General features: G+C 36.4%; 1 protein-coding gene across 29 annotated transcripts in view; it reads left to right on the top strand.

The window, feature by feature from the left end:
- Positions 1-27,611, top strand: part of HIPK1 (homeodomain interacting protein kinase 1) — a 52,327-nt gene that overhangs the window by 12,003 nt on the left and 12,713 nt on the right. For 23 of the 29 annotated variants that reach the window (XM_081493402.1, XM_081493385.1, XM_081493400.1 and 20 more), the window contains 8 exons: positions 9,088-9,211; positions 17,737-17,856; positions 18,601-18,687; positions 19,392-19,576; positions 19,915-20,077; positions 20,908-21,133; positions 24,958-25,079; positions 26,039-26,173. In XM_081493402.1, coding sequence (XP_081349528.1) covers positions 9,088-9,211; positions 17,737-17,856; positions 18,601-18,687; positions 19,392-19,576; positions 19,915-20,077; positions 20,908-21,133; positions 24,958-25,079; positions 26,039-26,173 — 1,162 coding nt within the window. Of the gene's footprint in view, positions 1-9,087; positions 9,212-17,736; positions 17,857-18,600; positions 18,688-19,391; positions 19,577-19,914; positions 20,085-20,907; positions 21,134-24,957; positions 25,080-26,038; positions 26,174-27,611 lie in introns of all 29 variants that reach the window. The other 6 variants (XM_081493397.1, XM_081493389.1, XM_081493396.1 and 3 more) reach the window with 2 other exon arrangements.

Genomic DNA, 27,611 nt, shown 5'->3' with positions numbered 1-27,611 from the left:
CTAGTATATAGAATTTTGTCTGTACTATAATCAAGGAGCATTACTGAAAGAAAGAAGAGGAGAAAATCTTTATATGAACTTTTATTTCTCAGTACCTCATTTATCTGTCTAGTTATTAATTTTAGGGAATCTGATATTTATTTTAATGGTCATGCATTAAACACAGATTGTACACACACCCAACCAAGAAGTGAAACAGTAAAAAAGATAACCCCAAAAATAAGTTTTGTCAAGTTTTGTTTGGCTAATAAATTTTCAGGGAATAGAAATTCTGAACTAAGAATTTTATGTGTGAAAAAAATACAAGGATATTTTAACCTTTGCAGGGATTCAGAAAATATACCATCTGTATATTTTTTGTTTTTCTAATTGGGGTAAAACCTACTGAACATGAAGTTTACCTCTTTAACACGCACCATTCAGTGTTATGCAGTACCTTCACAGGTGCCCTACAGCCTTCTCCACTGTCCGTTTCTGAATTTTGTTTTCTGGCTCTGCTGGATCTTCATTGTGGCAGGTGGGCTCTTCACTGTTGCTCAGGCTTTTCTCTAGTTGGCAGTGTGAGGGTTCATTAGTGTGGCATCTGGGCTTAGTTGCCCCGAGGTGCATGTAATCTGTACTGTACTCAGACAGTAAAGAATCCGCCTGCAATACAGGAGACCTGGGTTTGATCCCTAGGTTGGGAAGATCCCCTGGAGAAGGGAATGGCAACCCACTCCAGTATTCTTGCCTGGAGAATTCCATGAACAGAGGAGTCTGGCGGGCTACAGTCAGTGGGGTCACAAAGAGTCAGACATGAATGAGCAACTAAGCTCACACTCGCACACACACAAACACACACACGGAATCTTAGTTCCCCCACCAGGGAGAGAACCCATGTCCCCTGCATTGGCAGGCAGATTGTTAATGGCTAGACCACCAGGGAAGTCCCTCCAAATTTTTTTATCACTCAAAACAGAAACTCTGTAACCATTAAGCAGTAACTACTCTATCCTCCTACACCTGCCACCCCTGTTACCTCTGTTTGATTTTCTGTCTCTGTGAATTTGCCTGTTTTAGATATTGCAAATAAGTGGAATCATATAGTATTTGTCCTTTGGGTCTGACTTACTTCACTTAGCATAATGTCTTCAAGGTTAATCTCTGAAATTCTGTAGCATATATCAGAATTACTTTCCTTTTCAGGACTGAATATTTCATTGCATGTATATACCACATTTTATTTATCTTTCATCTGTTGATGAACACTTGGATTGTTTCTATATTTTTGGCTATTGTGAATAATGGTGTAATGAACATTGGCATTCAAGTGTTTGAGTCCCTGTTTTCACTTTTTTGGGGGTATAAAACTAGAATTAGAGTTGCTGGTTCATATGGTAATTACTTAACCTTCTGAGGAACCACCAAACTGCTTTCCTCAGCCACTGCATGATTTTTTTTCCCACCAGCTGTGCATGGGGATTCCAATTTCTCCACATACCAACACTTGTTATTTTCTTTCTCTCTCCCTTTTTTTTGGATAATAGCCATCCTTATGTATGTGAAATGATATCTCATGTAGTTTTGATTTGCATTTCCCTAATAATTAGGGATGATGAACATCATTTCATGTGCTTTTGGGCCATCTTCTTTGGAGAAATCCTTTGTTCATTTTTGAATTGGATTGTTTGGTTTTTTTTGTTGCTGTTGAGTTGTAAGAGCTCTTTATATACTCTGGGTATTAATCCCTGGTCAAATACATGATTTGCAGACATTTTCTCCCATTCAGTGGGTTTCCTTTTCACTCTTTTGATAGTGTCATTTGCACAAAAGTTTTAAATTTTGATGAATTTTGTCTTTTTTGTTGCTGGTGCTTTGTACTTTTGGTATCATATCCAAGAAATATTGCCAAGCCAATGTCATGAAGCTTTTCCCCTGTGTTTTCTTTGAATAGCTTTAGCTCTTATAGTTGGGGTTTTGATCCATTTTGGGTTAACTTTTGTATGGTATAAAGTATGGGTCCAGTTTTATTCTTTTGCATGTGATTATTCAGTTTTTCCAGCACCATTTACTGAAAAGACTGTCCTTTCTCCATTGAATGGCCTTGACACTCTTGTCAGAATCCTTTGACCATAAATATGAGGGTTTATTTCTGGGCTGTCTATTCTGTTCCATTGTTCTAAATGTCTGTCTTTATGCCAGTACCGTGCTTTTTTGATTACTTGTAGCTTTGTAATAAGTTTTGAAATCAGAAAGTTTGAGACCTCTGGTTTTATTTTCTTTCAAGATTCTTTTGGCTATTTGGAGTCTCCTGAAATTCCGTATGAATTTTAGGATGGATTTTTCTGTTTCTGAAAAAAAACTCCTTGGTGTTTGATAGGGATCACACTGAATCTGCAAATCATCTTGTATAGTACTGATATCTCAACAACATTGTCTTCCAGTCCACCCTTGTCTATTTTTATCTGTTCTTTTTATAGTTTTATATCACAGTAATACTTGATAGTGGACCTAAGGCAAGGGGAATAGCAGCTCAGACATTCCTTTTTTGTCATTAATTTTATCCACGGTGGTCCTCTTCATGTTGCATTGTTGCTTTATTAGAGTCCATTAAATCCTTACCCTTTTGTCTTTTCAGAAAACTCTGTAATCCTTTTGACTAGTGGAGCATTCTGGCTCCAGAGCCAGTCTTCCCCTTACCTCCCTTTTAGTTTACATTGCTTCATCTTGCTGATAACATGCCAGAATACTATCTGTTGACATAAGTTTTTGCCACCATGCTGTTTCTGTTGGCCATAGGCGTGGCTGGATGAAAATACTTTATTTCCTAACCCACTGTAAATGTAAATGTAGATTAATTCCAAGAAAAGTTGCTGTCTTTGGGGCTTGAGTTTTAGACACAAAGGTTTGCCATACTTACAGCTCAATGCTTTTCCATTTTGAACAGGCCAGCTGGCATTTATTTCAAGCTGAGATCACTTTATTATGTATGGAAGGACAAGGTCTAGATAAGGAAAGCATATTTTCAGTTTCAGATCAGTTCAGCTCAGTCGTGTCTGACTCTTTGTGACCCCATGGACTGCGGCACTCCAGGCCTTGCTGTCCATCACCAACTCCCAGAGTTTACTCAAACTCATGCCCATTGAGTTGGTGATGCCATCCAACCATTTCATCCTCTGTTGTCCCCTTGTCCTCCTACCTTCAATCTTTCCCAGCATCAGCATCTTTTCAAATGAGTCAGCTCTTCGCATCAGCTGGCCAAAGTATTGGAGTTTCAGCTTCAACATCAGCCCTTCCAATGAATATTCAGAACTGATTTCCTTTAGGATGAACTGTATTGATCTCCTTTCAGTCCAAGGGACTCTCAAGAGTCTTCTCCAACACCACAGTTTAAAAGCATCAATTCTTTGGTGCTCAGCTTTTCTTATAGTCCAACTCTCACATTCATACATGACTACTGGAAAAACCATACATAGCCTTGAGTAGACGGACCTTTGTTGGCAAAGTAATGTCTTTGCTTTTTAATAATGCTGTCTAGGTTGGTCATAACTTTCCTTCCAAGGAGTAAGCGTCTTTTAATTTCATGGTTGCAGTCACCATCTGCAGTGATTTTGGAGCCCCCCCCAAATAAAGTCTGCCACTGTTTCCACTGTTTCTCCATCTATTTGCCATGAAGTAATGGGACCGGATGTCATGATCTTTGTTTTCTGAATGTTGAGCTTTAAGCCAACTTTTCCACTCTCCTCTTTCACTTTCATCAAGAGGTTCTTTAGTTCTTCACTTTCTGCCATAAGGGTGGTGTCATCTGCATATCTGAGGTTATTGATATTTCTCCCAACAATCTTGATTCCAGCTTGTGCTTCTTCTAGCCCAGCGTTTCTCACGATGTACTCTGCATATAAGTTAAATAAGCAGGGTGACAATATACAGCCTTGATGTACTCCTTTTCCTATTTGGAACCAGTCTGTTGTTCCATGTCCAGTTCTAACTGTTGCTTCCTGACCTGCATACAGGTTTCTCAAGAGGCAGGTCAGGTGGTCTGGTATTCCCATCTCTTTCAGAATTTCCCACAGTTTATTGTGATCCACATAGTCAAAGGCTTTGGCATAGTCAATAAAGCAGAAATAGATGTTTTTCTGGAACTCTCTTGCTTTTTCGATGATCCAGTGGATGTTGGCAATTTGATCTCTGGTTCCTCTGCCTTGTCTAAAACCAGCTTGAACATCTGGAAGTTCACGGTTCATATATTGTTGAAGCCTGACCTGGAGAATTTTGAGCATTACTTTACTAGGGTGTGAGATGAGTGCAATTGTGTGGAGGTTTGAGCATTCTTTGGCATTGCCTTTCTTTGGGATTGGAATGAAAACTGACCTTTTCCAGTCCCATGGCCACTGCTGAGTTTTCCAAATTTGCTCTCGTATTGAGTGCAGCACTTTCACAGCATCATCTTTTAGGATTTGAAATAGCTCAACTGTAATTCCATCACCTCCACTAGCTTTGTTCATAGTGATGCTTCCTAAGGTCCACTTGACTTCACATTCCAGAATGTCTGACTCTAGGTGAGTGATCACACCATCGTGATTATCTGGGTCGTGAAGATCTTTTCTGTATGGTTCTTCTGTGTATTCTTGCCACCTCTTCTTAATATCTTCTGCTTCTGTTAGGTCCATACCATTTCTGTCCTTTATTGAGCCCATCTTTGCATGAAATGTTCCCTTGGTATCTCTAATTTTCTTGAAGTGATCTCTAGTCTTTCCCATTCTATTGTTCTCTATTTCTTTGCCCTGATCGCTGAGGAAGGCTTTCTTATCTCTCCTTGCTATTCTTTGGAACTCTGCATTCAAATGGGAATATCTTTCCTTTTCTCCTTTGCTTTTTGCTTCTCTTCTTTTCACAGCTATTTGTAAGGCCTCCTCAGACAGCCATTTTGCTTTTTTGTATTTCTTTTCCATGGGAATGGTCTTGTTCCCTGTCTCCTGTACAGTGTCACAAACCTCCGTCCATAGTTCATCAGGTACTCTGTCTATCAGATCTAGTCCCTTAAATCTATTTCTCATTTCCAGTGTATCCTAGTTTATCCTTTTTTATCCTAGTTTCTCCCAGTGTATCCTTTTTGTCTAGTTTATCCTAGACAAAAAGCACTCCAGTTTGTTTGACACTGAAACCACAGTTACACCTAAGCTACAGATGCAGGAAGTTAGACTTTATATAATATCTCTTATTTGGTTTGATGCCTCTGAGATGGGTGGGATGAAACAAGAGTGTTCGTGAAAATGAGCAGAGAATGATTTGTGCTCTTAAGTTATGCCAACTTCAGCTTGCTCTGGGTTCCAGTGAAATAGAGCTTTATGATTTAGGTGGAATTTTTCAATTTATAGGAGTTTGAAGTTGGGAAATCTGAAGGCAAAGATTGCTATTTCTACCACCTGGTTATAGCAATTAGAGCCTGTTTAGTATTTGTTCTTTAAGGATGAAATTTATCTTCAAAGAAGAGAGTCACTATGTCCAAAGTACAATTAATGCCATTTTTCTACTGAAGGCTACTAGTTTTGTTTTTCTTTTTCCTGTGTGTAATCTTTTTTACTGCCTAGTTGTTAGACTATCAGAGCTGATAATAACCTAGAAGAGTGAGTAACTTATTATTTAGATGAGGTAGAACCAGAATTTCAGTGTCTAGTTTATATTGAGAGATTGAGAAATAATAGAGGCCAAGGGGAGAGATGTTATCATAATGAGGATATTACAGAGAATTTTGATCTGAATTCAAAGTTTAAAACATTCTGTCTTTAGAGGTGAACCTGCTGTAAATGATTTTTAATAAAAAAATATAGCTTCAGTCTTTTTGCTTCCTAGAGTTTACATAAGTCTAACATTTTTAGGCTCTAATGATAGTGAAAAGTCCACAGTAGATTGAGCAGCCTTATTTTATTTTTACTGCTTTCATATTTTTTCTTTTGATACTTACCTTTTTGTATAGTAGATGTGGTAGAGTTAACTGTTTTGAGTGAGCTTTAGCTCAAAATACTTAGCTGCTTTTGTTACTCTAGAAGCAGAGCAAGACCAAATGGAAAAACTGATTCCAGCCAATCTTCAGGGGTTTTTTGTTTTATGGAGTTTGGGGGATGGGATTAGCATTTTTCTTAATTTCCTTAAAATTTTAAGCCTTTGAAGCCTAACAGTTATCACATGTTACGGCTATCTTTAAAAAAAGTAAGTTATTGGTGGCCTGGCCCCTCCCTATGACCTACCTTGTAGATTTTGAAATGTCTTCCTGGTATAGTGGGAATGACAAAATCAATCTGCTGCTCTTCCATTGATGTTTAGGAATGTTCTAAGCCCAGTTTTTATTTTGGCACAAAGCCATTTGCATTCTCCCTGCCAGCTATTTTTGGCACTGTCATGAACTTAGAAATTAATGAGTCTGCTCAGTGAAAGTAAAAATTTTGTTCTTTTTCAATTTTAGAAAGGCTTTTATGTTTCAGGGTACTCTTACCCTCTAGTTTATTAAAGCTCTCAAATATGACACAGTGGTTGTATTTAATTGAACTCTGAAATTCCATCAGTAATGTGGGGCTCTAGCCACCTGCAACAGGAATGTCACTTTTGAAAGTTGTTTTCTTTGGCTAAAAAAGACACAGTGCACATCAAATGGAACAAAACCTGATAGTATTAGTGGTTCTGCCCTTTCTGGTCAAATAGTGTAATCCCAGCAGGCCAGGATCTTACACTATTGGAGTCCTCTAATTTACCCTGTTTTCTAGGGGCTGTTTAGAAAATTACTCTGGGAAGGTAATATTCTTATTAAGAGAAATATCTTTATACCCTCCCCACTCAATCTTTGTCTCCCTCCCCCTTCTCCCACATACACACAGCCCAACAATGAACACATCCTGCTGAAAGTAAAAATTTAGGACACTTGCGAGGAGAGAGCTATGAGATGGGTCCTAATGGAGAGCTGTGCTTTTCCATTTAACTCCTGTTAAATGAGGGGTCTGGATCTGGAGTGTCCTTATCAAATTCTGGGACTTACTAGAAGGAGAGGAAATTATTTGGGGATGATAAAGTGTTTTAAGAGCTCAGATCTTGGATCCAGACTGCCTGGTGGCCAGCCTTAAGCACCTTAACCTATCAGTGTCCAGTTTCTTTATCTTTAAAATAGAAATGATACTTTTAATGTAGAGGCAAGGTGCCATTGATTATAAGATGAAATATTATTTATGTACTAATAAGAAAGTAAAAACACTGCTATTAAACTAAAATATACTGTCGTTTTCAAGAGTCTCAATTTCAGAGATGTTAAAATGTAAAAAATGTGCATCATGTAATTGAGGGCTTAACAGTGATAATACTTTCATAAGATTGTTGTAAACAGGATTAAGTGAACCCCATATTTATAAAGAACCTAGAACAGTGCATGGTACACACTTGGCCCTACATATGTGTTATTTATTATTAGTATCGCCCTTTTGAATTCATTTATCTCTTTGTCACAGTTTGAAAAACACCATGTATAGCACAATGCCGAATAGATGTATATAGATGGGTATGTATTTGTTGTTGTCGCTCAGTTGCTAAGTCATGTCTGACTCTTTGTGACCCCGAGGACTGTAGCATGCCAAGCTTCCCTGTCCTTCACTATCTCCTGGAGTTTTCTCAATTCATGTCCATTGAGTTGGTGATGATATCTAACCATCTCATCCTTGGCTTCCCTCTTCCCTTTTTGCCTTCGATATTTCCTGGCAACAGGGTCTTTTTCAGTGAGTTGGCTTTTCACGTCAGGGTATGTATTTAACTTTAGCTTACTTAGAGATAGTAATAGTACAATTTACTCAACTTCAGAGCTAGACTGCTAGAATTCAAATTCTAGCTCTGCCATTTACTAATTATATGATTTGGGGTAAATTTCTTAATCTATTTGCATCTGTTTCCTTCTCTGTAAGTGGGACTTTGCCTTGGATGTATTCATATATATATAAAAAACGGACAAGGCAATGGCAACCCACTCCAGTACTCTTGCCTGGAAAATCCCATGGACAGAGGAGCCTGGTAGGCTGCAGTCCATGGGGTTGCGAGTAGGACACAACTAAGCGACTTCACTTTCACTTTTCATTTTCATGCATTGGAGAAGGAAATGGCAACCCACTCCAGTGTCCTTGCCTGGAGAATCCCAGGGACGGGGGAGCCTGGTGGGCTGCCGTCTATGGGGTCACAGAGTCGGACACGACTGAAGTGACTTAACAGCAGCAGCAGCAACAGGGTTGGGTTTCTCACTGGAGTATTAATCAAAATAAATATTTCTGAAAGCACACAGAGGGTTCAAAGTTTTTAAAAAAATGATGATGTAATAATAATAGTCATTGTTTTATTTAACAGTTACATAGTGCTTACTGTGTGCTAGGCCCTGATCAAGAGCTTTAGTATTTGAGCAACAACATCGTCATCATTATCATCTTTTTTTTACTTATTTATTTAAACCTTACCACAGCCCTATGTAGTAGGTACTCATCTCCATTTTATGAATGAGGAACCTGAGATACAGAGAAATTAATTGCCTACAGCTTTTAAATAATGGAACTAGGGTATGAACCACTATTATCTCTACAGAAGGCATATCTGTCACAAAGAGGTATTTATTGGTCAGGCCACTTAATTGATTTTTCTGTAATTAAAAAGGTGCTAAGGATAAAAAGTGCTAAATTTTCAAACTTCGGAAAGCTTTCAAAACTAAATCTTTTTCTAAGTTTGATGTAAGCTATTATTAGCAAGACCTGACTTGAATCAGTGTAAGGCTATTAAAGGTATTTGTCTGGCTTAGTGTGATTACTCATATGTTTTGTTGCAGAAATATTAATGTGTTTGATTATGGGATGCTTCCTGAACTCTATAGGGATTATTACGCAGTTTGTAGTTTATACATGGGTAGTACCTTTCTGAAATTCAGGAAACATATCTAGGGCCAAGAGTTTCAAATTACAGATTTTATACCCAAGATTGTATTTAGTTTCATTAAGTCAGTATACCTTTACTGATACTAAAACGAATATTAACAACACAGTTTCCAAAAATAGTGTGTATTTTTTTTTAATCTGCTATTTTTGTTTTTGCTAGAGCCCCTGAAATTATTCTTGGCTTACCATTTTGTGAAGCTATTGATATGTGGTCATTGGGCTGTGTGATAGCGGAGCTGTTCCTGGGATGGCCTCTTTATCCTGGTGCTTCAGAATATGATCAGGTAAGAGTGTTTATTTGGATAGCGATAGGAAGCAAGTAGTTACTGGTGAAAGATTCTAGAGGAATGGAAGTACTAGTGAAGTATTTAGATTGCAGGGAAAGAATAATCCAATTAGAAATAATTTTTTAAAGAATGAAATTTTGTCTACCTGCTTTTTAGTCTGAAGTTATATTTGCAATTCTCTACTTTTCAAAAGGATTTTATTTGTATTACTTTAGATTGCTACTTTTCCAGATCTGTAGTGAGACTTAACTTTAGTTAGCTAATGTGTCTTGTGAGTTAAGATACGAAAGTAGTGTAAGGATGTGAAGTAGGAAATTTTAAGAGCGAACTTTGGCTCATTCAATGGTGTTATTTCCTTTTACACATGACACACACTAAAATAATACTCTCTGCATACTGAAACACATTGGACCCCAGAAGCTGCAATGTGTATTAGGTTTCTGTAACATAGGATTTAGAAGGGAAATCATGAGAGTTGAAAGGCACTTTAATAAATGATCTATGTTTCAGAATAGACAAGCTTTAGAAGATATGCTATGGCTTCCTAAGAAACTGGTCCTAAAGGGAAAAGTTTTGCCATGGAAGAAAATTGTGAATTCTCATTTCTTGTTCTTTCAAAAAGCCAGTTCTGACTACTGTGCTGTGAGCTCTTTGAGGGCAGAGATTGCTTGATTCTACCAGTGTATCCTCAACTGCTAACATTGTATCTGGGACACAGTAGGTACATGAGGTTTTTGTTTTGTTGTTTTCTGGTTTTTTTTGAGAAATGAATGGTTATTTTGAATTTCTAAAAGGAAAAAGAGTAAAATAGTGTTTTCCCTTATTCAACCTAGATCCATGTTAGAGTAGATGTAGCATTTACCAATTTCCAAAAATTTGACTCTTTGGACTTGTCTCTGTTGTTGTTTGTTTTTGTTCAGTCACTAAGTCCTGTCCGACACTTTGCAACTCCATGGACTCTAGCCCGCCAGGTTCCTCTGTCCTCCATTGTCTCCTCCACTGTTTGCTCAAATTCATGTCCATTGAGTTGGTGATGCTGTCTAACCATCTCATCCTCTGCCGCCTCCTCTTTTTGCCTTCAGTCTTTCCCGTCATCAGAGTCTGACATAAACAATGAGTTGCTCATTTGATAAGTAACCAGTTACGTTGAGTTTTGGAATTTTTAATTTTTCAGTCTTTCATCCACCTTACAGACAGGAGCCACCTTCCTTATTTTAACAATCACAAATAAGTGTGAGGGAGATTAAATGATGGAAAACCACCGTTAGTTGAACCAATTCATTAATTCTCCCCTTTGGGTTTTAAACTCTTTTGAGAATCTGGTGTGAATCTTTTCAGAAAAATATGTGCACAATGTCTTATATACAAAGTTAGGAAATTCATGGACCCCCTGATTAAGAAACCTTGCTCCAAGCAATTATAGCCTCCAAAGTGCCATTCCTAGGCCAGCTGTTTTGTGGCATCTCTTCAAACTTAGTAAACAGATTATATTGTAATGTTCCTAGGAAGTGGAACCAAGTAAAATTAGAGCTAGAAGCTAAGGTACAGTGGGGGCTTATCATGTAAAGAAATGATGTGGTGGTTTTGAGAATTTTTGCCTGGTGTATAGATTGAAACTATTGGTAGTAGGAGAAAGTTGTTTTTCCCATGCTGAATAATGAATAAATAGGATGTTGTTGTTGTAGAGCAGGATTGGGGATAGTTTATCTTGAGGTATCTTTGCTTATACAAAAAGATTCATGAGGCAGGATCTTTATTCCTACAGCTGAGGTTTTTTTAAAACAACTTTATTGAAGCATAATTCACATACCATATAATTCAGCCATTTAAAATGTACAACGCAGTGGTCTTTGGTGTGTTCACAGGGTTGTGAACCATCATCACAATCAGTTTGGAACATTTTCAGGACAGTAAAATGAAACTCAGTACTTATTAGCAGTCAATACCCATTGTCCGCTAACTGCCCCACCACTACCACCCTAGGGACTCCTTTCAGTCTCTTTAGAGTCGCCCGTTCTAGTATATTTTATTCGTTATATACAATATGTGGTCTTTTGTGGTGGGCTTCTTTTACTTAGCATGATGTTTTTCACCCATGCTATTGCATGTATCAGAACTTCATTACTTTTTATGGCTGGTTATTGTTTCATTGGGTGTGTGTATATGTGTGTCTGTGTATAAATATATTAATATATGTATACCACATTTTTAATGTGTTTATCTGTTGATGGACACTTGGGTTGTTACCACCTTTTGGCTGTCATGAATAATGGTGCTATGGATCAGTTCAGTTACCACCTTTTGGCTGTCATGAATAATGGTGCTATGGATCAGTTCAGTTCAGTTGCTCAGTTGTGTCCGACTCTTTGTGACCCCATGGACCCTATGTCAGGCTTCCCTGTCCATCATCAACTCCCAGAGCTTGCTCAAACTTATGTCCATCAAGTCGGTGATGCCATCCAACCAACCATCTCATCCTCTGTTGTCCCCTTCTCCTCCTGCCTTAAACAAATGTTTAAGTCCCTGTTTTCAATTCCTTTGGGTATTAAAGGGGCTTCCCTGGTGGCTCAGCAATAAAGAATCTGCCTATAATGCAGGAGACCCACGTTCGATCCCTGGAGAAGGGAATGACAACACACTCCGGTACTCTTGCCTGGAGAATTCCATGGACAGAGAAGCCTGGTGGGCTATAGTCCATGGGGTTGCAAAGAGTTGGACACAACTGAGTGACTAACACTTTGGCTTTTTTTGGGTGTAAAGCTAAAAGTATTGGGTTGGCTAACAAGTTCATTCAAGTTTTTCCGTAACATCTTACAGAACTTTTTGGCCAACCTAATAGAATTGCTGGGTCATATGGTAATTCTATGTTTAAGTTTTTGAGGAACCAACAAACTTCTTTCCACAGTGGTTACACTATTTTACATTCCTACCAGCAATGTGTAAGAGTTCCAGTTTCCCTGCATCTTTCATCATTGCCAAGGCTGGCTATTTTCTTTCTTTTTTAAAAAAATAATAACCATTCTTATGGATATGTTGTGATATCTCTTTGGGGTTTTGATTTGTATTTCTCTAATGATTAGTGGTGATGAGCATTGTTTTATGTGCTTATTGGGCATCTGTATATCTTCTTTGGAGAAGCCTATTCAAATCCACTGCCCATTTTTGAATTTTTGTTGTTATTGAGCTACAGGAGTTCTTTCTGTATTCTTATTATTAATCCCTTATCAAATAAATGATTTCCAAATACTCTCCTATTCCATGGGGTTGTCTTTTCACTCAGTTGATAGTGTTTACCCCAAAATTTTAAATTTTGATGAAGTTAACTTTCCTTTTCCTTTTGTTGCTTATACTTGTGGTATCATATCTAAGAAATCATTGGCAAATCAAATTAAGCTTTTTTCCTATGTTTTCTTTGAATAGTTTTATAGTTTTAGCTCTTACATTTAGGTTTTTAAGTCATTTTAAGTTAAGTTTTGAATATTGGGTGAGGAAAGTATCCAGTTTCAATCTTTTGCATGTGGGTTTTCTGTTATCTCAATAGTGTTTTCTAAAAGACTTCTTTCCCCAAGAATTGTCTAGGCATTCTTGTCAAAAATCAGTTGACTATAAATAAATGTAATGATTTATTTCTGAATTGTTGGGTTCTTTTCCATTGACATATATCCTATATCTGTCCTTATGCCAGTACCACACTGTTTTGATTACTGTAGTTTGGTAGTCAGCTTTCTTTCTTTTTTTTAAATTGAAGTATAGTTGATTTACAATGTTGTGTTAGTTTCAAGTGTACAGCAGAGTGATTCTTGTGTGTGTGTGTGTGTATTTTTTTTTCACATTCTTTTCTATTATAGGTTATTACAAGATAATAGATATAGTTCCCTGTACTGGATATCTGTTAATCCCAAACTCCTAATTCATCCCTCTCATCCCTTTTCCCCTTTGGTAACCATAAGTTTGTTTTCTATGTCATTGAGTCTATTTCTGTTTTGTAAATAAGCTCATATGTGTCATATTCTAGATTCCACATGTAAGTGACATCATATGTATTTGTCTTTCTCTGTCTGGTGGCAGTCAGTTTTTAAAACAGTAATTGTGAGTCCTCTGGTGGTGTTGATTTAGTTGCTAAGTCGTGTCCAACTCTTGCCATCCCATGGTCTGTAGCCTGCCAGGCTCCTCTGTCCAAGGGATTTTCCAGGCAAGAATACTGGAGTGGGTTGCCATTTCCTTTTCCAGGGGATCTTCCCGACCCAGGAATTGAACCCGGGTGTCCTGCATTGCAGGCAGATTCTTTACCGACTGAGCTATGAGTGAATACTCTAACTTTGTTCTTTTCAAGATTGTTCTGGCTATTCAGGGTCCCTTGAAATTCAATATGAATTTTAGGGTGAATATTTCTGTTCTTGTCTCAAGAAAGTTATTTATTTATTTTTTGTAGGGATTGCTTGAATCTATAGATGACTTTTGGAAGTATCACCATCTTAACAATACTGGTTTCTGATCCATAAACATGATCAGATTTATTTAGGTTTTCTTTAGCAGTGTTCTGTAATTTTCAGAGTTCAAGTTTTTTACTTCTTTTGTTAAATTTACTTCTAAGTATTCTTTTTTTGATGCTATAGTGAATAGAATTATTAATTTTATTTTCAGTTGTTCAGTGGCCGTGTATAGAAATGCAGTGAATTTTGTAATCTTGTATTCTGCACCCTTCTTGAACTTTTTCTAATGACTCTAGTTCTAATAGTTTTTGTGATGAATTCCTTCTAGTTTTCTAACTAGAAGATCGTGTCATCTACAAATAAATTTTCCATTTTCCTTTCCAATCTGGATTCCTTTTCTTCCCCTTGCCTAACTGCTTTGCACTGAACCACACAGTACAGTGTTGAATAGAAATAGCAAGAGTCGATTTTCTTGTCTTGTTCCTGATTTTAAGGGGAAAGCAGTCTTTCATTGTTAAGTATGATATCAGCTGTGGCATTTTTGGAAATGCTAAAGTTGAGATTTTACAGCAAATGTTTGTGAGTCTTAAAGTCAAATGTGTGTACCCTCTCCAGATATTAGTTAATAGCATCAACTTTGTTGGATACATTTCAATTGTTTAAAATAACAAATGACAGTAATACTTTCTGTTTACATAAAGGTGGGGCTCTTGTTGTTGCTTTATTTTAAGCTATGTGAAAAGCAGTATCTGTATGATAGTTCCCATTCTACTTTAACAGCTAGTAAAAATTTTTAATGTTTTAGTTTTCTAAGTGCATGATTGTAGAAAAATTAGGAAAGATGCAGTGAGCCAAGAGACAAAAATTTCATGCTTTAGTAGTTCTACCCCTCCAAGGTAACCTGTTACATTTTGGTATATTTTATATTTATTTACACGTTTAATTGTTAATTTTCTTTATATATTTATTGAGTACCTACTTTGTATCACAGATGCTCTGATTACGTGGGATACAGCACTGAATAAAATATTGTCCTTGCCCTCATGTAGCCTATATATTGGTGATGGGAAATAGACGTTAATAATTATACAAATAATTAAATAGTACAATTGAGATAAATTCTGTGAAGGAAAATGTAGTTTTGCAGTGTATGTATGCATATGCACACACATGCATCACCTGACCATCTATGTCATAATGCCTCTTGAGTATACTCATTTTTTCCTACTGCTATTACCTTAGTCCAGTCTGTCTCTTATCACTTACATGGGCTACTAGACAACCTCCCTTTATCTACTCTGGCCTCCCTCCAGTCTTTTTTCCGGAGTGATTTTTTTCAGAATACCAACTTGATGATCCCACTCCTCTGCTCTTTTAGTGGTTTCCTGTCACTTAGAATAAAGGGCTAAATTCTTAATATAGCCTCTGAGCCCCTACATGGGTTGTTCTCCCCTTCTCTCCATTTCTAGATTTGCTCTCACACCACTTCTTGCTTTTCTTGCTCTAGACCTGCTAGCATTATTTCAGCACTGGTTAAGAGTATTTCCTTCTAGCACAGGCCCTCATTCATACTGTTCTCTTAGTCTGGAATACTTCTCCACCACTCATTTATTTCATTTAGTCAGTCCTGACTCATTTATTAGCTGAAGTGTCACTTCTTCAAGGACCTTTTCCTCACCAGTCCTCTGTCTTGTTCAGGTTCCTTCTGTAGAAGCCTGTTTATTTTCTTTAGGATACCTGTTCAGTTTGAATTACACATTCAGTGTCTGTTTCCTTCACTTGACTGCAAGGTCTATGAGAGCAGGAACCATGTTTATTTTAAAAATCATCGTCTGGCTCAGTAAGTACTTACTGAAAGAATGAATGAATGAATATATGCTGCATATAGTTATGTTTCAAATATAAACGAATATAGAGGAACATACACACTGTGTTTATCAAATCACCATTCACACCATTGGTTGAGAGACGCACTACTTTTCTGTATCTCTAAGAAAGAATGCTTGCAATTAAACCATGATTTATTGTGGCTATCAGTTGTTAAGACATATCCTAATTGCAAAGATGTTAATGTGAAAAAATGTGCCTCTTAGAATCAGGGAAGTGTAATTTAAGTGAGGTTATATTTAACTTGTAATCTGCTTTTTCATTTAGGATATTATGAAATATCTTTCTTACAATGTCAATAAATATACTACTTCTATCATTTAAAATATCTGCATAGTATTTAGTTGTACAGGTTTTATCCTGGATATTACATAATATTTTACCCTTTTTGTATGCAGAAGAAGTTCACATTTAAAATGTTCCTATTCACAATGAAAAATTTTTTTTTCTGTTTTGCTAATGCTTTATTTCGGCTTCTAGTTATGTATGTCCCACAGACTCAGGGTAATATCCTGCTGTTGTCTAAAATTGTCTTGTGATAGCTAGCAGGCCAGGTTTGGCCTGTAGACTGACCTCTGCTTTATACTCTTAAAAAATCGTTGAGGACCCCAAACAGCTCTCTTTATATAGCTTATGTCTATAAATATATATTGTATTAAAAAGTAAAACTGAAGTTTTTGGGGAGCAGAAGTGAGAAGTAAAATATCCTTGCTTACAAGCTTCTAATCTTATCATTAAATATAGCCATTCTCATATGGAGTATGTGTGCTCAGTCACTCACTTGTCTGACTCTTTTCTGCCCTATGGACTGTAGCCCACCAGGCTCCTCTGTCCATGAGATTCTCCAGGCAAGAATACTGGAGTGGGTTGCCATTTTCCTATTCTAGGGAATCTTCTTAACCCAGGATAGAACCGTTGTTTCTTGTGTCTCCTGTGTTGGCAGGTGGATTCTTTACCTCTAGCGCCAACTGGGAAGCTCCTGGATGTGGGGGGAGTGTAAAAAAAAATTACGTGTTATTTTCCTTTCAATTGGTTAAGTGAAAGTCGCTCAGTCATGTCCGACTCTTTGCAACCCCATGGACTATATAGTTCATGGAATTCTCCAGGCCAGAATACTGGAATGGATAGCCTTTCCCTTCTCCAGGGGATCTTCCCAAACCAGGGATCAAACCCAGGTCTCCCACATTGCAGGTGGATTCTTTACCAGCTGAGCCGCATGGGAAAGGAGCAGATTGCCTTTTGGGGTAGAGAGAATTGTGAAAGTAAAGACAATAAGAGTAAAGACAAGTAAATAATAGTAAATAGTAAAGACAATAATAAAAGTAAAGACAAGAAAGTGTGGACAATAAAACTGGGAAACTTTTAAAACACAAGAGTATGTAAGCACATGTCTCATTAGCCATTGGAGCAATGACATCATCACACATCACTTCTGGAACTCTCTACTGTATACGCATGAGAAAGAAATGAAAAAGGCAAATAACTTCTTAGTACTATTATGAAAATAGTTTATATTTCATACACTCCTAAATAGATATTGGGGACCCCTCAGTGTTCCCCAACCACACTTTGAGAACTGCTAGCCTAGTTCAAAGTAGTTGTTCAATAAATAGTGAATGAATGAACATGGTACCTGCCCCTTATGGAGGTGGGAATAGAGGCACTGAATTAAGTGCTTAATTTTATGGTATGGGAGAGAAGTTCTGTGGCAGTTTAGAGTGGGGACAATTGACTAGGGACTGTTGACTGGAGCTAGAGTTAGAGCTAGAGGTAGCTAAGGAAGAAAGAAGCTTATGGAAATTTTTTCCTGATCTTTTGAATCTGATAATGTATCAACAAACATAACCTTGGTAATCCATGAAATAGTTTGTTGAAAACTTTCTGTTCTGTCCTAGAAATCTCTTTTTTTTTGAGCTCTGTATCAGAAGTCTACAGGAAACCAATAAAGATCACACAAAAATTTTCAAAACTGAGTTTTCCTTGTAAAACAGGTAAAGTGACAAGAAAGTTACTGAATAAATATTTGGGAATAATATATGTATTTACAGATAAATTTCATTTGTATTGATCAAGTAGTTAATTTCTTTGTGGTACCTTTCTCTTTTTTTTTTTTGACTAGAGCTAATAATATTTTAGTGTGAAAATTTTTAATAATTTACCTTTTCACTCCAAATCAATGTTTTGATGATTTTGACATTTCAGATTCGTTACATTTCACAAACACAAGGCCTGCCAGCTGAATATCTTCTCAGTGCCGGAACAAAAACTACTAGGTTTTTCAACAGAGATCCTAATTTGGGGTACCCGCTATGGAGACTTAAGGTCTGACTTTTATTGTTCTATACTACTCATTCCTGTACTCCTTAATCTCAATTTGAATTCAAAGTTTAGTTATTAAATTGAGGCAAAGGAGGGTGGGCAGTGAGAATGTATATTTACAGGAGGAAATACTTTGAGAAATTATTTCATTGTACTCATGTGCCTTATCCTTAGTTAAAAAAAAACAAAACATTAAATTCCAGTACAGTTAGCTGAGATTATTTTATATATTTGAATCAGCAGCCAAGAAGAGGATATGGAGAGTAGTGCTTACTTATCATTGAATGATAGGAAGAACTAGAGTGATTTAGTAGTGGTTATTTTTTTTTTAGTGAATTCTCAATAAATATGATACAAGAGCATAATTTTATAACCACCCATATGTGAGTAATTTAATTAATCCAGTAGTACTCTCTGTCTCTGAACCTTTTGAATAGTTAGCATTTGAAATATTGTTTGATTTGAAAGTAGCTTTTAGAGAAAAATGGCTATGTCTCTTCTTAACTGACATTCTTCAGGAACTGTGCTACATCATTGGTTGCACATTTATTTTATCACTGTTGAAAGGGAGGCCAGGTATCAAGGTCCCATCTCTACTGGAAGACTTCCTGGTTATAAATTACTTTCATGTTTGTGACCTCTGGTTGGGAAGATGATGATACTTGTTTCTTTGTAATCTGGCTTTAATTTACAATAAAATGTGGAAATATCATTAAGATGGAATTTTTTAAAAACTGTATTTTGTAGACACCTGAAGAACATGAATTGGAGACCGGGATCAAGTCAAAAGAAGCTCGAAAGTACATTTTTAATTGTTTAGACGATATGGCTCAGGTGAGTATGGAATGTTTCAGAAAGTCAGACATTTGTGTATCTCCTTAATCATAGATACACTTCCATTAGTTATATTAAAGATGGATCCAGTTTATTATCATCTGGTGTTTTTTTTCATTTTTTACATAAACACATTAATATTCTGCCATGTATTAAAAGAATGTTTGAATCCTAGCAAAGGATATTTTTGGAATTATTTCTCCTTTGCTTTTGCTTAACTAGTCTTGATGCATGTCAGTATTTTGAAATATTATTTATGAAGGTTTCTTTCTTATCCATTTTCTCTACTGAATAAATAGCCCCTGCATAAAAGCTGCGTTTATTTAGGGCTTTTATTCCAAACTGTGTTTAATCACATACTGTCTCATTTTATCTTTTCAGCAATAGAAACTTGTATTTAAGTAATAACAGTCATTTTTGTTTAACCTCTTTTATACAGATTTTGAATGAAAAGAGCTTATCTTTATTCTACCAATGAACTGTACCAAAGTGAATATTTGAGTATAAGAGCTTCCATTTGTGAAAAAATTTCATCAGGTGTTTCTCTTGAGATCCATCTATCTATACACATATATTTGTATATATATGTAAAGCATACATGTTAATATTATATATGTATAAATATATATACACAATACAGATGTTAAATGTCAGCATTAAAGGTTAAGTGATGAGCTGTAATATTTCTAAATTTTCCTTGGAAGGTGAACATGTCTACAGACTTAGAGGGAACAGATATGTTGGCAGAGAAGGCGGATCGAAGAGAATACATTGATCTGTTAAAAAAAATGCTAACAATTGATGCAGATAAGAGAATTACTCCTCTGAAGACTCTTAACCACCAGTTTGTGACAATGACTCACCTTCTGGATTTTCCACATAGCAATCAGTGAGTATAGTATGGTCTGGGGCATTTTGCCATGATGTAGTTCTCTGTTGAGTTACACTCAACAGGTTCTCTGTTGGAAGCATTACATGAGCAGTGGCTTTGGTACTTGCATAGTTGGCTTTTCTTCTCATTGAAAAGTCATGAGATTAAAAGTTAGATGTGTGTTTTTCCTCTTTATGGTTATAAAAATGCTTGATTCATTTTCTCTGAAAGATGCTTGGTTCATTTACTCTGAAAGTACTCAGGAGGGTAAAACATCGATTGTATTTATCTTGAGTTATTTGCTATCTTCTTAAATCACAGCATTTATTTCATTGTATTTTTAATCTCTTTTTCAGTGTTAAGTCTTGTTTCCAGAACATGGAGATCTGCAAACGGAGGGTCCACATGTATGATACAGTGAGTCAGATCAAGAGTCCCTTCACCACGCATGTTGCTCCAAATACAAGCACAAATCTAACTATGAGCTTCAGCAACCAACTCAATACAGTGCACAATCAGGTATTCAGTAAATGATTTTGGAAACTCAGAACCTAAGTGGGATAAAACCTAGTAAGAGTACAGGGTGAGGTAAAGAAACCAGTCTTTGCTTTGATGGTTGCTTCATAAGAAGTTTCAGACTGATTATACCTACTGGTCATGTGCTAACATAGTCTTAGCATAGTCAAATAGGTGGAACCTGGCTTCTTTAGTTATTATGGCTGTTCATGTACTGACTTCAGCCAAATGACTCTGTCTTTGTTAGATAGTTCTCACTACATGTATAGAAAGGTGTTTTTAGTAATTTTTTTTTTTAATGCTGTATATTAGGTCCTCAGAATTTACTTATCTGATAAACTGGAATCATGTACTCTTTAACTACCTCCCTTGCCATCTCCTATCCTGCCCACCAACCACTGATCGACTCTTTGTTTCTATGAATTCCATTAATTAACTTTAAGAGTGATTTTGCATTTATTTGCCAAACAGTGATATTTACATTTAAGTTTGTTTCTGAAGATGTTAAGTTTCGTAGTTTCTTAGCTAGTTCTACCTTTTAAATGGAAGAGCATATGAAATTCTGTGGGATCTCATATCCAGTAGCTTTTTGCAAAGAAGGACGAGGTAGGGGTTTATTTATATAGCTTCAACTAGAGCAGAACTGTTTTTTATTCTTGGTTTTTTTATTTTCCTATTTTATAATTGACCTTAAGTTTACAGATAGGAAGAATTTCTTAAGCAGAGAGTTATTTCAAAGACAACATTACATTTTAAAACTTTGTTCCTAGTTTTCTGGATAGATTCTGTGTATGTGAAAATGTTTATACCAGTTGTAATCCTTTTATTTTTAGGCCAGTGTTCTAGCTTCCAGTTCTACTGCAGCAGCTGCTACTCTTTCTCTGGCTAATTCCGATGTCTCCCTGCTAAACTACCAGTCAGCTTTGTACCCATCATCTGCAGCACCCGTTCCTGGTGTCGCCCAGCAGGGTGTTTCCTTGCAGCCTGGAACCACCCAGATTTGCACTCAGACAGATCCATTCCAACAAACATTTATAGTATGTCCACCTGCTTTTCAAAGTAAGTGGGGAAACTCTTGTATTATATATATCAGACCTACCTGCTTTAGGCAGCTCCTAATTAGGTATCTAGTTGCTTAGTTTTGATCTTTGATAGATTTAAACTCAGTCTCTGATACGAAGATAACTGAAGAAGGCTGACCTTTTTTACCCTGGTTACTTGTCTAATTATGCTACTCACTGACACATAGGAGTTCAATGACTGTTTCCTTCTTTGAACTGCCTGATACCAGTTTTCTTGCACATTGAGACCTTGTACCAATGTCCTGTATCTGGCATGAACATGTATTTCTCAATGTGCAGAGTATATACATCTTGAAAAAAGTTGTTTGAAACAGAACTGCTGTATACTGAGTCATATTTCCTCTATCATTCCATTATAAAGTAAAATTAGTATTCCAAATGAAAAAGTAATGTCATTCAAAAATGTAAAACTCATGTTTAAGAATATAGAAATCTCTTAAGTTATATTCAGAAGTAAAGATCATTATTGAACTGAAAAATTCTACAAGCTGAGGTATTTGTGTGGGGAAGGCATTAAGATTATCTGCTTCAGCTTATAAATTATATTGTTCCTACAAACTCCTATTAACAGGAACAGAGTAGCTGAAGAAGGGAGCTGCTCTCACCCGATGTGTTACAATAAGATTTTGATTTTCGCATTTCCGTCCTTCCTCATTTCTCTTTGTTGTTCAGTGTTCATTGATCTCATGAACCATTTAAAAAATAATTTAAAAAGTTGAATTATTTTAAGGATATATTCTGACATCATCTTGACTTTCCCATTAGAAAGTCAGTGTCAGTGTCCTCTGGGAATAAACCTGAATTCAGGCTACTCATAGCAGTTCACATAGAAGCAGTTAGCATTTTTATCTTTTTACTTCAGTTACTTATTGACTGGGACTCTTGTTTGTTTGGTTTCTGACAGAGTCGGAGCAAGCAGAAGGCAAAGAGGGGCTAGGGGAGACTGAGAGATTACCAGGAGGACAGGAGAGCGATAGCGATGTAAACCAGGGAGAAACCACAGGGAGAGCGGAGGAGCAGATTCAAAATCCGTAAATGCAAATTTAGCCTAATTTACCAAATTATTTTTTGCGTGTGCTTCATAGTAAATTCTGTACTTTGGGTTATCATATGTTGAGTGATTCTTCTACTTAGCAAATAGCCATCTCCTTCCCCATCACCTTTTCCAAAGTGAGTTTCATTGTAACAGTTTTCAGGTGTGGGACTCTGAAGTTTTCTGCTGCTTCTCAGATGATATTTAAGAGATGAGGCAGAAGAACTTTTAGTTCTTTTAACAAAGAAAAATGTAAACAGAAGAGGTAGAAGGGAAAAGTTGTTTAACTGGTTTTGGTATAACTAGGTAAGTATAGCTTTAGAAAATTTTTTCCTATATAGGAAGCCTAAATAACCTGAGGAGCTAGGTGGAGCAAATTTTAAAATTTCCAAAGGAAAGTGAGTTTTAGAATAAAGTGATGACAGTGTTGAAAACTGATATGTATTACTACATGTCAGATAATGTTATAAGTGCTGTACATGTATTAATTCATACTCACAACCAACCTTTGAAAGTGGGTAATGTCATTATCCCCAATTTGTAGATGAGAAAATTGATCGTGATTCCTTCATCTGCCCAGTTTTTTTATGACTGGTTAGTGGTAGAACCACAGTTTGAACCCAGGCAGTGGGGCCCATAGTTTATATATTGTGTTATTCTTTACTCTACCTTTCAGTATTTAAACTCAAATAGTGACAGAGAGTTGTCAGTTGATTTGCCAGCCGTAGGCATATGCTGGTTTCTGCCCAACAGTCCTCTATTACAGGTTTGCTTACTTTTGTTTCACCATCTTCTCTTTTATAAGATGCCTATACTTAGAGGAGAATAGACCCTCATCATTAGGTAGTTTTACTCTTCTTTCCATACTTTCATGGTTTTTTGTTTTAATTTAAAGGGCTGTGTTCAACAACAAAAATAAAACTTTAATCCTTTTTAATCCTTTTAGTTCAGGGCTCAGGGAGAGCCTTCCCAAAGTGTTGCCTTTTGTTAATTCTTTGTTTCCACTTGGGGTTTCCCTGAAAAAGCTAGTTTTAAACTATCTTGACTGCTGTGGCTTAGCCTAAATTACTATAGCAATCTAATACTTACTTAGAGACACATTTGTGGCTCAGTATATAAATACTACTTTCTGTAGTATTCCAGTTGACCAAAATAGATATACATTTTGCTCAGTGGAAACTATTATTCTGTAATTTTGTCCTCTTTTATTTCATCATCCTAGGACACAAAGATGAGCTTCTGTAGTGACCATTTCTAAATTTTGTCTCCTCAGTTCCTAACAATTTGTAGGGGACTATTATAATAATGTAGTTATATTATATATACATATAATATATATAATAATATAGTTAAGCCATGGGGATATAGACAAAAATTTTGATGTTACCTAGCTTTCTAATTAAATAACATTGCCTTAGGAAGAATGGCTGGTAATTTTTTAAATCTGGATACCTCGATTTGTTCCCTTTTATTTTTATTAAGTAACACTTTTTAAAAAGTTATTATTATAGAGTATTCTAATTCTTATTTTACTAGTCTCTTACACTTTGTACATTTCTGGATTATGTTTTCCTGTATGACTAAGTTACTAAGTTACTTGGACTAGGAAATGGAAAATTAGAAGACTTAGCTTGCTGAAAGCAACATATTAGAGTTTATGAGTTGTGGTCATTTGATACCTCCATAGTAAGTTTCAGAGAAACCAGTTGGTGGTAGCCCAGAAAGTGTCACTGACAGAGTATTCTAATTAAAATGGCTATATCCACTCTTTTAACAAAAATGCAGGCTTTAGTGAATTAGAGGCATAATAAATACTTAAATTCTCTACATAGAAAGCTTTGACAGGATAGGTTTAAAAGAAAGCTTTGAAGATTCTTTTCTCAAGTCTTAGCAAAAGGGGGAACTACCTTGAGGCCCCCTTTCCCCAAGAATGAGATACTCCTGATTTGTAGGAAACATTTCTTCAACATGTGTGCCCAGAGGATAATGAGTAAAACAGGAATGAGATATGGTCATTGTTTTAAAGGCAACAAAAAGTTCTTAATTTTCTTAGCTTTCCACTAACTACAAAAGAGAAAGCTGTTAGTGATGAGAGCAGATTTCTAAAATAAGTACTGAAAAGTGTTTCTGTAAACCACAATGTCTACTTTTAAAATACTTTTATCCTAGGTATAATTCCTTCAGTTCACATACTGGTTAAGGGTAAAATATATGACTAATTTGTGACCTAGGTAATATATTTTTGAGGAGTTGGGTAAAAACATCCCTTTAAAATATTCTAAACAAAAAGATGACTTGAGAAAATAAATTATTGAGCTTTTTATAATGTTTCTTATCTAACCAAAAGTTATGAAGTCTTTGCTTTTAATAGATTATATTTTTTTAAATGCTCAAGTTTTTTTCCGTCTGTAGTGGATTAAAAGGTGAATGTAACTTACTAAGCAAAGTTGTTTATTTTTGCCTCTACTGTTAATGGGAGTGGAATGTGTGTAATGTTTTAAGCTTTGTTGGATAAAAAAAATTTTTTAATTTCCTGAAACTGACCCTCCCCCTATCAAGCATCTTTCTATTGATCTAACTTGAAGGGAATCAAGTCTCCCTTTTCTTAACTTCTCAGACTTTGGTGAAACTCCTTTGTCTGAAGTGTCTAGAATGAAAACCTGGGTGGTGGATTATTTGAACTGAAAAGCTAAAAACCAAAAAGCCCCCAAACAGGTAGTACCCCCAGGCCTAGCAAAGCAATATAACTGTGATGTTGCTTTTTACAGCTGGACTACAAGCAACAACAAAACACTCTGGATTCCCTGTGAGGATGGATAATGCAGTGCCAATTGTCCCCCAGGCACCAGCTGCTCAGCCACTACAGATACAGTCGGGAGTTCTCACACAGGTAAGAGCCAGAGCAGCTTGGACACTCAATAGTGCTGAAGTTCTTTGAAGCACTGTTGAGAATCAGATATTTGGTCCTAGAAAATGAAATTTGCTTTGACCATAAGATCTTTCTTGGTCATATTCAGTGGACTTAAAATAGAACATCTATAATGGAATGATGTACTCAATCCTAACGCTATTGCAGCTCTGCCATTGTCTTCCTTAGACTTGGAGACATAAATATCCAGACTTTGAGAAATCGTCCCCTGAATAAATTTAATTTTGTGGGATGAAGTTAATCTTTTATCTAGATACTCGTAAAGTACAACATGTAACAACACTTGAACTCTAAAAGTAAAAGGTTTACCTTTTGCTGTCTTAGTGTCCCCTTTACTCTTTGAGAATTTCATCACAGTTGAGAGGTTGGATCATATCAGGATATCTCTTCAAGTGTTACATCCCTTCATTCCTTGTGTTTAGCTAGGCTGTAGAAAGTTTTAAAACTTTATACCTGCCATGCAAAATGCAACTAAGGTGATCAAGAAACTCATGAAATATTCCTGTAAACAGGAACAGATACTGTATTTTAAATTCTGTGTGTAAATGTTTGTGGCCCATGACACATAGCAAATCCTGAAATCCAAAACCCTCATTTTGTGAGCAGGAAGAGGAGAAAGTCTTAATATATTCCGTTGTTAACTGAGTTTTTTAGTAACTCAGTTTTCTGATCCTCTGAATCTGGTCCAAGAAGGATTCCTATGTATATACTTTTTTGCTTTAGGCCATTGACATTTGACCTAGTTGGCCAATGCTGTGCGGAGTTGGAGGGGAAAGTTGTGTTTGGTACATGAATTTTAAGTGATGTGAAACTACTGCATATTGTTGGTAATAACTTGGGAGGGGGGGGTGAAAACCCTTCTGAATCCAGATATCCTGCCTCGGTGTTTGTTTCACTCACCTGCCTAATCTACATTTCAGGGAAGCTGTACACCACTAATGGTAGCAACTCTCCACCCTCAAGTAGCCACCATCACACCGCAGTATGCGGTGCCCTTTACTCTGAGCTGCGCAGCCGGCCGGCCGGCGCTGGTTGAACAGACTGCCGCTGTACTGGTAATTCCCCTCACTTGATTGTGTTACTAACGGAGTTTCTTTGGTTTCTTTCTTATTTTTAATTTTTCCTGTTTGTTTTTGTTCTTTTTTTTTCTGGTTTTCTCATTTTTCAAAAAAAATTTTTTTAACTTAGTCTTTGCAGAGGGCATGGAAGCATGTGCCATCTTGTGGCTGTGTTCTTGCTACATCTTTAATGTCTCATTGTTTTCCTCCCTGACATTTGCTGAAGCACTCAGTGTTTGACTCTGGTATTCATTGTGACTCTGAAAGAGTCAGATCCCTTGGTTCTTCTTTGCCAACCTAGTGTGATGAAAGCTCTTGGTGTAGCCTCAGAAGAGCTTCAGCACTGCTATCTGTTCTCTCCCCTATCTTTTACCTTCTGAACCTTAAGAATGAAGGAGATGGCCTTTAGTTTGGCTCTGCTACAGGTACCTGGATGGCCAAAATTTGAACTCTTTGTCAAGTTAGCTTCCTTCCTTTACCTACTGTTTTAAGCTTCTAAAAGTTTTGTGCATGTAGAAATGTTTAAGATTCCCTTAATTTATTCATCAGTTGGTATTAACTTTCCCTCCACGAACCTATGAAGGTAACTCTTTGCCACTCATGATCAGTGGCAGCTTATATCTTCCATTTAAACATGTTCCCTTTAGAGCCTTTTTAGATCATATTTCATTTGTTGGTTGAAATCAAAGGTAAACTCATTTATAGGGAAATAAATGATTTTACAAATAGGTCTTTATACCAAGGTGAAAATATGATTGAAAAACTTCATATAAGAATAATATCTTTGTTATCAAAAGTCATGGAGAAAACTTATTAAATACAGCATTAACTGTAGTAGTATGGGTCTTAGAAATTAGAAAACAAACAGATAGAACTTTGAGGTATATTTCAACATTTGGAACCCTAACAGTGATTTTTGGATGTGTTTTGGTTTTGGGGGGGGGTTAGAATTATTTATTTGACGTCCAGCATTTTATTATTTAAAAATTAAAATCAGATAAACATTTGAAAACCTATTTGGTAACTGTTGAATCCTGATATTTCCCCATCTTTCAAAGTGGCCTTAAATTTCTTGTTTCTCAAGGACTCATATGAGTGAAAAACATTTTTAGAATACATATTTTGGTTGCTGGGGTTTGTTTGGTTTTCAGTTTAAAAGTCTCTCACCACCAAAATAATTCCATCATAAGCATAAATGCTGAGTATAAGGGAGTCAGATGAATTTCCAACTTGGAGTGATCCAAGCCACTGGTTTTAACTTGCACACCTATAGTTTTGAGGTTGGGAATGGTAGTTGACACTTCTCCTTTGCTGCTTCTCTTAAGTTTGCACTAGCCATTTGCTAAGCTTTGCATATTTTTGCTCTTCCTCTGTCAAAACAGTTCGTCGCTTGGAACGCCAGATTTCTGCCTCACGTTGAAATGTTATTTCTTGC

The sequence above is a fragment of the Giraffa tippelskirchi genome, chromosome 5 (assembly GCF_054371585.1).
Source record: "Giraffa tippelskirchi isolate mGirTip1 chromosome 5, T2T-mGirTip1v1.2.pri, whole genome shotgun sequence".
Lineage (NCBI taxonomy): Eukaryota > Metazoa > Chordata > Mammalia > Artiodactyla > Giraffidae > Giraffa > Giraffa tippelskirchi.
This window is presented reverse-complemented; position numbering and strand designations above follow the sequence as displayed.